General features: G+C 41.8%; 1 protein-coding gene across 3 annotated transcripts in view; it reads right to left on the reverse strand.

Annotated features, from left to right (window-relative positions):
• Nucleotides 1-12168, reverse strand: part of NBEA (neurobeachin) — a 673719-nt gene that overhangs the window by 441450 nt on the left and 220101 nt on the right. For all 3 annotated transcript variants that reach the window (XM_066582838.1, XM_066582846.1, XM_066582830.1), the window contains exons 11-13: nucleotides 5330-5438; nucleotides 3339-3491; nucleotides 963-1131 (exon numbers count right to left, since the gene is read on the reverse strand). In XM_066582838.1, the coding sequence (XP_066438935.1) occupies nucleotides 963-1131; nucleotides 3339-3491; nucleotides 5330-5438 (431 nt within the window). The remainder of the gene's footprint in view (nucleotides 1-962; nucleotides 1132-3338; nucleotides 3492-5329; nucleotides 5439-12168) is intronic.

Raw genomic sequence — 12168 nt, forward strand, 5'->3', positions numbered from 1 at the left:
AAATAGTTTGGGCAGAGGTATCACTGTACTTGTGTTGGAGTCAGTCTCCTTAAAGTCAATTCTTACTTACTCCTGCTTCTCTAAAGATTCCAGGGTTTCTCCCTATATAATGTCTTCGCATTATAACTCAACGCTAAGGTATCATGGTCTAGCGGAAAACCCTGAGAGTCAGTAAGCACCTTATTGTCATTACTTATGATACAAAATAACAATCAAAAAGTACTCAGAATGATCCTGACAGAAGTTTTCTAATGTCAAGGAATTGCTGCATTACACTTTAAAGCTGTCTACAAAGATAAAAGATCTAGCAGAACATCCCACGCTTTAATTTATAAAGACTCAGAAGACAAATCTTCACTTTCTACTTCTTTTATTGTTAGGAAGGTTTTTTTCACTCTTCTGTAGGAGGGAAAGCAAACAGCACAACACATTTTGGATTATTATTGCTGTTAAAAGCAACTCTGTATCCCCTGAGCATTATGAAACAATGTATTATATTCTGTTCTCAAAGAAACAACAGCATGTAGGGGCAAGACATCAAGAAGGGAACAGATGGCGCTACTCAGCAAGTAGACATGGCAATTCCCACTGTAGAAGATGCACCATAGGTAGTGCAGTAATTATAGGGGTTCTCCAGTTTTAGTCATTCCATTCAAGAAAATTAATTTTGAGGAATATGTTACATATTGCATATATTCTATCCAAAGAATGAATGATGACAAAAGTTCATCTAGTCATGGTGCTTCTGGGAACCAAAGTAGATATTGTAGTACAGAACTTGTTCAAAAAACTTTATTTATAAAAGCAAGAGAACACTTTTCAAGGTACCACTTACCCAAGTATTCTGCCTGAAACCTGACAGAACTACTGAGGGGTCCATTGGAATCAGTAACAAGAAAATGTATTGGTTCAATCTGGAAGCCAAATGGTAGACATTTTACAGATCCAATGAACTTACTTACCAAGACCCTTAGGATTAATCCCACTACTGTCCACAGGATTCACGACCCAGTAGTAATATTTCAACGTGTGCATTAGCTGTAATACTGTTCCCACCCTACGGATGGTGGTATATATTGTGGCAGTGCCGATAAACTCAGCTGATAAGTAGGTGTACAGGGAAAGCTGTACCTGGAAGACATAAAGAAGTATAAAGCAAGTTTACAATGGATTCTATGCAGATCTTTTACTGGGTTTTATGTGTTGTATTGTTCGCACCAAAATGTAAAATATTCTATTGGATTCCTGCTACCAGGAAGCAGAGTACAGATATCCAGCATGGATTCTAGGAAGGAACCTGCATCATTCCTACTAGAGTTGAGCGAACATACTCTGCCGAGCTTGATGCTCGTTCGAGTATTAGCGTACCCGATGGTGCTTGTTACTCGAACGAGCATCAAGCCGTGTTCGACCCCGCCCCAGTTTTTGGCTCCTCCCTGCTGTGATGTGCCTGTTTTAGCCCCTCCGCGACGCAGCATGCGACATTGGCAAATTTTTTGGCTGGCTGGCCAGAGAGAGACGAACCTAGGGAAAAAAAAAAAAAAGCTCGGCACCCGGCGTCCCACATACAAAAATGCTCAAGTCTCCCATTGTAGTCAATCGGGTTTGTTACTCGAGTAGAGCTCTCGAATTTTACAAAAAGCTCGACTCGAATAACGCGGACTCGAGCATTTGGGTGCTTGCTCATCTCCAATTCCTACCTTTACTTTGGGTTGGAAAGGCCAAAACGCAATATAAAGATTAAATATCAGTAGACAGCCTGCTAAATTACAGGGAGAGGGTACCAATCTCATGCAGTTCATAGAAATCGACAGAAGGGAGAAGAGGGACATGGAGGAAGAAGACAAAAGCAGAGAAACTCACATGGACGTAGCTGTAGCTAATAGTGAGTGATTTAGTGTGTTACAGCAACTGAAATCACATCTACACTGCTCAGTACTGTTGCAGAATGTCTTCCTTGCTGCTGTTACTTATGAGGGTATACATAGTGTTAGAGAGCAGAATATGCAGTTTTCTCGATGTGCAATTTAATAATAATAATTATTATTATTATTATTATTTGTGTAGCGTCAACTTATTCCGCAGCGCTTTCAGGCATCGATAAATGCAAAACAATACATTAAATTACAATGTGAGGTAAATTGGGTTTGACACAAACAAGTTGGGGGTGGTACAGGAGGTGCACAGTGTGGAGGGAGGAGCAAGGCATGGGGAACACAGGCAATAGGGAATTTCATGCGCAGATCAATTATTAGAAGGCAAACGGGGTGGGGCGCCATAGGGAGGGGCGAGAGACTAGGTCAGGAGATTTGCTATGCTTCCCTGAAGAGGTGCGTTTTTAAGGCACGTCTGAAATTTTGTGCGTCGGGCATTGTCCGGAAGCCTTGGGGTAGAGCATTCCAGAGGATGGGTGCTGCTCTGGTAAAGTCCTGTAGGTGAGCATGTGAGGTTCGTATTACAGGGGTGATAAGTCTGAGTGTGTTAGCCGATCGGAGTGAGCGGGCAATTTATAGAAGACGTAACAGGACTTTCTACCCACCAGCTCAGAGAAAACTGAGAATCAGAGAGAACGCTAGCAGAGGGCAAAACTTGAAAAAAAAAAAAGCAGGATAAAAGTCTTATAATGACCAGAAATAGTATTATTTCTCATGCAAACAAGACAGCTTATTCTGAAAATGTATCTAAAAGTGCTGGTACACATTAAATCGTTAGTTGTTTTTTTTAACTCACAGCTAAAAAGCAGTGATGGTACAAGTACTGACTCTTTAGAGGTACAACTGAACTACATGTACTAATGGGATGATGAATCGAGGAAGACAACCAGCAGCTAAACTATCGTTCAAGTGATAGCAACTTTAGCATCTTCGGTGTATGGCCAAATCTGGGTTGAGAAGCATGGCCAAGTGAAAGTGCAACATAATAGGCATGTGGCAGAATTTCAACAGCATGGAAAAGGTAAGATGCTAAATAAACAGCAAGACCTGTTATTTGCAGTGGAAAACTCTGCTATGTGTGAATGGGCTTTTAAATCACCATTGACATGTATTGTCCTTAATGTGCTGCAGATTCTCAGTAGAAACGCTATTAATAAAAAAAAAAAACGCCTGAATGTGGCCACACTGATCCTAAAACAGTAAAAAGGATTTACCTACATAGGAAAGTGTAAAGTTAGATTTAATATAATAGTAGAACTATATGGTGTACAATGGTAGGTACAGGAAATGCACAAGACGACACTAGTGAGGAAGCAAAAAGTTGAAGCAGTTCAGTTTAGAAAACCATTAATGACGAAGCACATCGACACCACGCCGCCTACATAAGACTGCAGGGTGCATTACCTTTGCTGGCGTATGTATCCAGATGGCAGGGTTGAAGAGTATATGATCACATAGCTGCTTTAGTAGAGGTGCCCCGTGAGACAATCCATCCAGGTACTTTGCAAATGACAGGAATTGCTCCAGTACCGCTCTAGTTATGTGAACCCTAGAGGACTACAAGAAAACAGCACAGAGTTACAAAGCTTAGCTCTGGGACATAATTGTCATAGAAAGTCAGATATGTATGAAAACTAGTGGAAAAGACTAAATCATGGCGATGAATCAGAAAGCAGCATAAACCATACCGGGGAAGAAAACTAATCTTATTATGTGGAACACAGATGTTCCTCCATAGTGTTCTATACAGTTTCAAATAGGCTACAAACAGACAATCAAGATCCCAAATTAGTTATGATTATATACCGATGGACCTGATTAAAAGGATATATTCACATGGGGCGCAAGACTGGAAAATAAACCTCTTATAATGAAAATGGTGCAGCTTTCCTTCACTTTCTTATGCAGTAATTATCAACCTGGCTATGAAGTCAATCAGAATTTATTTAAAGAGGTATTCTAGGACTTTTACTATTGATGACCTATCCTCAGCGGGGGTCTCCCACTCGGGATCGCTACTGGTCAGCTGATCATCCGGTCTGCTATCAGTGTAACAGGATAGATGTAGTCACTGGTGTTCAGGACTCAAAATGTAATAGCCGGCTTCACTATTAGACTTCCGACTCCGTATGGAGTACTATGAATAAAGCATTATATTTGGGGGCCCTGTTACAGGTTTTGCATTGGGGCCACCAAAGCTTCAAGTTACGCCTCAGACTACATCTGTCCGGCTGCACAAAGAGCAGGCCGAAGGATCAACTGATCAGCGGCCAATCCAAAGTGTCGGAACCCCCACCAATCAACTATTCATGATCTATCCTGAGGTAAAGTCATCAATAGTAAAGGTCCTGGAATACCCCTTTAACACTGCCTAAAGTACAACTTGAATTATAGCCTTCACTGCAGTGTTATAAGACAGAATGGACAGGAGACACAGTAAGCAGAAAGGACAGGGGGCACAGAATACATGGTGGCTTTACGCAGGACAACCATTGCCTGAATAGTCGCTCAATACATTGAATGTAAGCGACAACTCTTCCGTGTAAACACGCCCACCAACCTAGTGACAAGTGAAAATTTGGTCACTAGTCACTTCAGCTCACCTAAAAATAGTCGCTGGTTGATTAATGATTGTCAGGTGTAAATAGTTAATTCTTGGTCTTTCAATAACTAGCCAACAACTTTGCAAAAAAAGTGTGCAATTGTTCAGCATGCGCCTCCCACCGAAAGCAGATTGGCTCCCAAACAATTTGGCCTCCCATTTAACGCCCATTGGTTCCCAAAAGCACAAGTACGTATGAGTCTCCCTGCTGGTTTTGAAAAGCACATTCGCTGCTATGGTCTCTGGATGGTTTTTGATTCAAAGACTTTTCAAATGTAGTGTTTATGTGCGTTTAGTGAACTCAGCAACCATTGAGAGGGTTTGAAAATTCAAATAGACGCCTGTCACAGAACCTCATGACCCTTAAAAAGTGTGAAGAACTGATTTAATGAACAGTAATACCCCTTTAAGCATATTCACTAAGCACTGCTTGACTCTTCTTATGCAGAGAAACTCTCCAAGAATGTGATCTGTAATCCATAGCTCAGTCTCTTATCAGCTGCTGCTCCTATGTACTGAACACATGGAGGGGCTTATGGAATTACACACAAGAAGTCCTCTATTAGAATGGGGCATACACTGAATACAGTGCAGATTTTTATATTTGGATTCATATTACAGAGAATGTGGACTAATCAGAATTTACCGCAAGACACATTCTAGCTAGGACATACGTGAACGCAGAGGAAATGCACAGATGGTACGGACGACTGGATGGAAATGGTGAGGCTGCCCTAGAATAACACTATACAGGAAACATATAATTATTTAGGCCTTTTATGTAGCATCTTACCTTTTCCAAGAGGTAGCCAATGACTAAAAACCCTTTTCCACCCAACATCTGCTCCTGCATGGCCACCGAACTCTTCAGCAGCTCCACCAGGAAAGCCAAGAGTGTTGCACTGAAATGAGAGAAGGTTCGTATACAATGATTTACTACAGATACTATGGGACAGTTGCATTACATTTTATTCTAACTCCTGGCATCTTGGCGCTCAGGTTGTGAGCACTGATGCCAGTAGAATGGGCAGTGATGCTGCAGTCTGATTGGCTGCAGTTGTCAAGTGACATAATCTGCCACAAACACCATACTCCTAGCAAGGCTGCGGTGCATGGTGGCGGCAGCAGAGGACAGGTAAGTACTGCTCCTTTTAGCATAGTGGGCATTGTAGAGGGAATTATGCCTGATAACGAGACAACCCCTTCAAAACGGAGTTCAATTATTGCCATGCACAGGAGTTTTAGTGAGCAAAGGAGAACAAACCTTAACAATGTGCACATACTTGCAAATTAGAAGTGTGACAGCCAAAGTATTCTAATTCTGCCTTTTTTTTTACTAAAAAGATATTGCCATTCCTCTATTGAGTTGTGCAGCCATTTTTTGTCAAAATGACAACAGGAGGTGAAAGAACTTTCAAAAAGTATTCTATAATTGCTTTAGGTGAACTGGGCCTTCTTGGTGGAAGACTTGTGAGTAATCTTCCTAGGATATAAATGATTAAGTAAATTAACACGTTTAACATTAACAAAAAAAATATCAATTAATTAATGCAACCTTCGGCCACAGGACAAAAGTTTTTTTAGATTATCTGGTGCTTTTCTCTTCATGGTCCGGCTGCCAATCTGCCTGTTCCTAAGGTCCCTCTCCATACTATATGTTCAAGAAGGCCTTGGTGATTCTAAGACTACCCAATGTACAATGAGCACTGGGGGGTATCAGTAGTGTAATGACAGTACATGCTGCTCTGATTGGCCAGTGCTGCTCAGGTGAACAGCACTGGCCAATCAGGAAGCGGTATTCAATGCCTAACCCACGAAGCACGCTTTGCCATGTTGGGAGAATAAAGAGGAACAGATGGTTAGCGGCGTAACTGGGAGCAGAAAATATGATGCTCACTCTGGACAAATGCTGTCCCAGGACTGCAGCATAGCTTTAAATGGGCTGGCCAGAATTAGAAAAACACAGCTTCTTTCTTTCAGAAACAGCACCACACCTGTTCACAGGTTGTATGTGGTATTGCAGTTCATATCTATGCACTTCAGTGCAGATCAGCTGTAATACCAGATAGTTAAATTACCTACACCACCCTTTAGTTACTATACCACTGTACGAAGTGCTGTAGAATATGAGGATGAAACAAAGAGACCTCAACGCAAATGTCAGATATTAAACATATTCAATTAGCCAACAAAGGATATCGCTTCATTTCTCCCATGGACACACAGAATGAGAGCTTAGAAACCATTATGATGAAAATGCTGACTATGACCTCTTTGTCTATTATCCCAAATACTAATGCCGGTACCCAAACGTGCCGCGTTTTACGTGTTTGCAAATGAAAAAATAATTCCCTTTTAAAAGTCTGCAATTTTCGACTGGCTTTAGCACCGTGTGTTCACTAAACACTTTAATGAAACCATTTGCGACGGCAAAATTCAACATTATACCCCCAATAATCTGTCACATTTCTGTAACTGTAGCGCTCTCACTCTTAAGAAGATTATTCAGCCTCCGAGAGAATGAAGCGATTTCCTTGGGGAGAAAAAAGCAATGAACAGAAAGTTTATATAAAGCATTTGAAAAGCCTCTGCGCCTCAAGCCCTCGGAGAGATTTGTTACATCAGAGTTTGGATATTTCTCATATTATATTAAAGAAGGTCTCGAAAATATTCCCATTAATGTAGGACTGAGGCAGCGCGGCTAGGCGCTTCTATTTAAACACGAGGACAGAGGCCACTTTCGGTTCAATACGTTCATTTTTGAAAGAGCCTGTGAACTACAGAGCGCACTCCGTTTTTCTGATACAGACTTTTTGATATCTGGCTTCTGAGGAATACATCAGGCTTGGAATACCTCAGATGGTCTTCTAGATATTTCCAAACTGGAACTTTATAGTAAGTTCTTGAGAACTTAAGTGTCAATAGAATTTTTTCCCCTTTGATGGATGGATCTACTATACCTTATCTGAGGGAGAATGTTAACTGAACTGAAGACCGTGTTATAAAAGCCGAGGAGCTCTATCCAAAATCCAAATTGTAGCTAAATTTGTTATGATCCGTTTGTGTCATTTTATTGTGGTTTGAACTGACAACAGGAAGTGCAGCCATATTGAATTACAGTAGCTTCTCATAAATGGACATCAACCGGCAGTTTTTCAGTAAGGCTCCTTTCATAATGAAGCAATAGGAAAGCACCAGATCTGTTGTAAGGGTTTTGATTTTTCCACATGTTGCACTACTGTTACTACCAAAAGTGGAGGACTCCCAAGTAGGGCTCATAATGGCGATGTTCACATAGCACTTTTCCTCTATGCTCAACACATCAGTAGGGCACCAATTTCTAGATAAATGCCTCAATTGAGTGCTTGTGGCAAACATTTAGGGTGTATGTGCTGGCATACCTTCAATGGCACTGAAAAATGTAGAGGACATAACTTTCAGGATAAAAATAAACTTTTTTTTTAAATTGCCTCCTTTGAGCTAATGTTTGAGCTTTAAATTTGGCGCATATGCCGAATACAAATGGGGGAATTTATATTATATCTATCTATCTATCTATATATATATATATATATATATAGCAACTAACATTAAGAGAAAATATCAACAAATTTTGAGCAAGTCCTTTGTGTAAAAAGTGCATAAGTTTTAAGATTTCCGCTTCCAATACCAGCTTTTTTTAAAGTGGGCTTGGCTTAGTAGTGAAGGTGTGGCTGTCCCAGCCAAACAGATTTAACTATAATTTATGCTAGAAGCTGCGGAAATTATACCAGAAATCCATTTCAGTCCATAGCTTGCATAGATTTGGTTTTTATTTGCACACGGGTCTGAGATGTGCCAAATGTATTAAAAAGTGTGCACCTCCTAATACATTTTGTGCCAGCAGTTTTCATATTAAGACCAGCATATAGGTCATCAATATCTGATCGGGATGGGGGGCGCTCCATCACTCTGTACCCTTAGCAATTAGTTGTTTGAAGAGACGCCGGTACTTGGGCAAGTGCTGCGACCTCTTCACTGCACACCAGGCACAGTACTGTACGTTTTGTAGTAGCTGTGACTGGTATAGCACCTTAATCCCATTGACTTGCATAGGACTAAAGGTCCTTTAAAATGGGATGACATCGGCGCATCAGCACCTGACAGTCATCCCAGCGATAATAGGCCCGATGGTTTCACACAAGAGGCAGAGTGGGTCACAAATCACTCCGGCCACCGGTCTCTGTAGACACTAAACAGGGCCGTCATTCATAAATGGACTGTCTGTTTACACAAGTGATGAATGAATGTGCCATCACTGGTCTGAGAAGACGCTGCTGTGCTCAACTAAGCACCATGGTCTCTTCAAACAGCTGAACAGCAGGGGGCCCGATTTGTGGACCCCTATAGTTGGTATATTGATGACCTAGCTTCAGAATAGGTCATCAATATCTGAATCCTGGAACCCCTATGTTCAATAAACATAGCCAAAAATCTATCAATAAAAGTGACAATGGCTGACAAATGGCAACCAATATAGCACTTCCGTTGCCATTTTGCAAACATGGCCTTCGTTCGGAACAATACTGAAAAAACATAAAAAGTAAATAAATAAAAAATATCTCGATATATTCTACACTGCATATATGTACATACAACACAAAGTTATCCGGTCATTGTAGCAGCCCGCTCAGTCAGTAAATGAAGTTCTATGGCTTTTTTGCAGGATGGCAGCTGAACCTTCTTCAACTGAAGTCAGTGGTATTGGATAGAGATCTCAGTAGTCCGACTGGTTGCTGCTATATTCATGCTATCTGACACCATGACATAAGAGGGTTGTACATCCATAGTAACCGGTTGGTTTATAAATGCTCTAAAGAAGCCCAATATGATCCGTTCCACCATCAGATAAGAAAAATGCAGCAGGGCATCAACCTCCATTAAATGGCGTCATTGAATCTTCGCCATTCATCCAATTTTTCGAAATAAAAAATATCTAGATGCACCAACTGGAGCTCTGCAGTCTGTTTCTAAAAGGACATATTGTTGAGCAGAGTGTGGAGCGCTTTTCAATAAACTGTACGGTTTTATGCCATATAGGAGATGCTGCATATAAAGTGCACCGAGGCAGAAGAACAGTGAAAAGTTAATCTCCAATCTGTACATGTAACAGTGCATGAAGACGAGCGCGCAGGGCGACTTGTGTCTGGCACCTGCTCCGTCTGTCTCATCAGCTGTATTTGTCTTGCTTTCCAGGATATTTGGATATTTACATTTGTTGAAATGGACTTGGCAGCCGATCTGAACTATTATCATCCAAGGCCATCCTGTTCTGAGAGGAGCTGCGCTAGTTTGAAGGGTTTATATATATTGAGTTGTCCAAGCGTTAGTCACACGCTTCACTCGGCAGAATCAAGATGCCGTATTAGGCTGCGTTCACATCAGCCATTACTTTTCTGGTTTTCTATTCCATCCTGAGAGCTGAAAAACTGGAAAAAAAGGATCCAGTGAAATCCCCCCTGATCTCAATGAACTAGTTGCTTCAGTTATATTCCATTCCGTTTTGGTGTCCGTAATTTCGCTGGAAAAAAAAAAAGACTAACCTGCAGGACTTTATTTTTTATCCAAAAAATAAGGAAACTGGACAGAAAGGGCCATTTACATTATAATAAAATGGAAACCATTTTGCTTGCATTCCGTTTAATGTAACTGTGCGAGTAGATGTAAAATAGAGCTGTATTTCAGGGGTCCATTACATACGGATCACAACAGAATGCTAAGGCCGGATTCACAAAACCGTATTAGCGCACACAACACGCAAAAAAATATGCACCATGTTCCATTTTTTGTGTCCGCAAAGAGTACAGTAAAAAAAAAAAACGCAGTTGTGTGCGCAAATACGCAATGCCTGATGTGCAAAAACGCAGCGCAAATACGCATACACAGCTTTGACCTTGGGTATATAGCACCTGCTGTCTGGAGGAAGACACTAAGCAGATAAAGGAGTTGGCTCCTCCCGATTGCTATATACCCTAGGCAGGTACTCAGCTAATCAGTTTTGTACACAAGCAGTAGGAGCGCCTCAGTAATCAGATACCAGATAAACTTTGTGCAAGTACTCTTCCCAGTATGGGAGGTATCACAGATCTCAGTAGGTCCATAACCACACTGAGGTTGACCATCAGCAACGTCTGGCCGTTCGCCCTACTATGTAGGGGTAGAGCGGAGAGTAATACTGCTCCGTCGACCTGCAGGGAGAGGCGGAGACGGAGCCATGGCGTCTAGATATGGGCACATAGCCATTTGGGGGGGGGGGGGAAGCACGAGCTGTGCAAGGAGGGGACAGCAGGCTTCCCATCTTCCACCCACAGCTCCTGCCATTCAGGACCCTTTGTGCGCAAAAACCTGCCACCTTCGTGCAGCAGCCAGTCTTGTGAAGAGGTAACGCAGGCGGCCAACGGCAAATGAACACAATACAACGTGCGGCGGCCAATACGTACATGCCCATGGTGGCACAAACCAAGCCATGTGACCCCATGCAGAACACTCACGGCCACACATAAAATACCATGCAGTGGCTACACAGAAAATGACACACAGTTGCTACCCCGCACCGCAGTTGGTCTATACTTTAAAGCTGCACCACGACTGGCTTATACCTTAACGCCAATTGCTGGTCAACGGAGCCGAGAGTAATACGGCTCCTTCAACCTGCAATCGCTTCTTGGAGGACAGATAATTGCTGTCCGCCCTCCTCGTGGGGAACAGGTAAGCGAGCTGCCTAGCCTGTCCCCACATTCCTGTAGTCCTGAAGACCTTGATTGAAGAGGTCTGCTTCCTACAGACACCAAGCTAAAAAATGATTAGCTGAGTTCCTGCAGAGGGTATATAGCAAGCGGGAGGAGCCAACTCATTTGTCTGCTTAGTGTCTGCCTCCAATCAGTAGGTGCTATATACCCAAGGTCAAAGCTGTGTCCCCCAATGATACAGGTGAGAAAGCTGTAGATTTTCCACTGCTAATTCTGCTGTGAAAAATCCACAGCATTTCAGCTGCGTGTGAGCATAACTTTTGTCAAGATCCATTTCAATAAATGTGTCTATAAATCTCAACCGGTAAATTAAAGACCGATATTGTAATTCCAAAGAGATTAAACAAATCATGTAAGATTCTACTAGATTAATAAGGGATGTAGGAAACCGTGATAACAGTAATCCACCTGGACACCGCTGGCACTCCCGAAACTGGCTGCAAAAGTCTCGAATGTTGATCCTATTCTATCAGCTACTGTATACCATTTCTAACAAGGCAAATAAAAAGAAGTTGTTTAAAGCAGATAGTCCTTTCTTTTTCATAATTCATATATTCCTTAGCCAGTAATGAAGGTAGGGAGACTATCTCGTGGCCTGTTTACCTGCCAAGTCTCCATGATTAAATACACCATCAGCTGCTCAATAGCCATCCTTTGGAAGACCGAGGACCAGTCAAAACCAATAATAGGACAGCTGGTAAAGAATAATTGATGAAATCATAAAAGTGTCCGACCTTTTAAATATATCTTAAAATATGATCCTGGTTTCCTTTGTTGGCGTTCTACACAGCTTCCGGCACCATTGAGATCTGCTCAGACTAAACTGTCTGTGGTGAACCTCAAA

The sequence above is a fragment of the Eleutherodactylus coqui genome, chromosome 1 (genome assembly GCF_035609145.1).
Source record: "Eleutherodactylus coqui strain aEleCoq1 chromosome 1, aEleCoq1.hap1, whole genome shotgun sequence".
Lineage (NCBI taxonomy): Eukaryota > Metazoa > Chordata > Amphibia > Anura > Eleutherodactylidae > Eleutherodactylus > Eleutherodactylus coqui.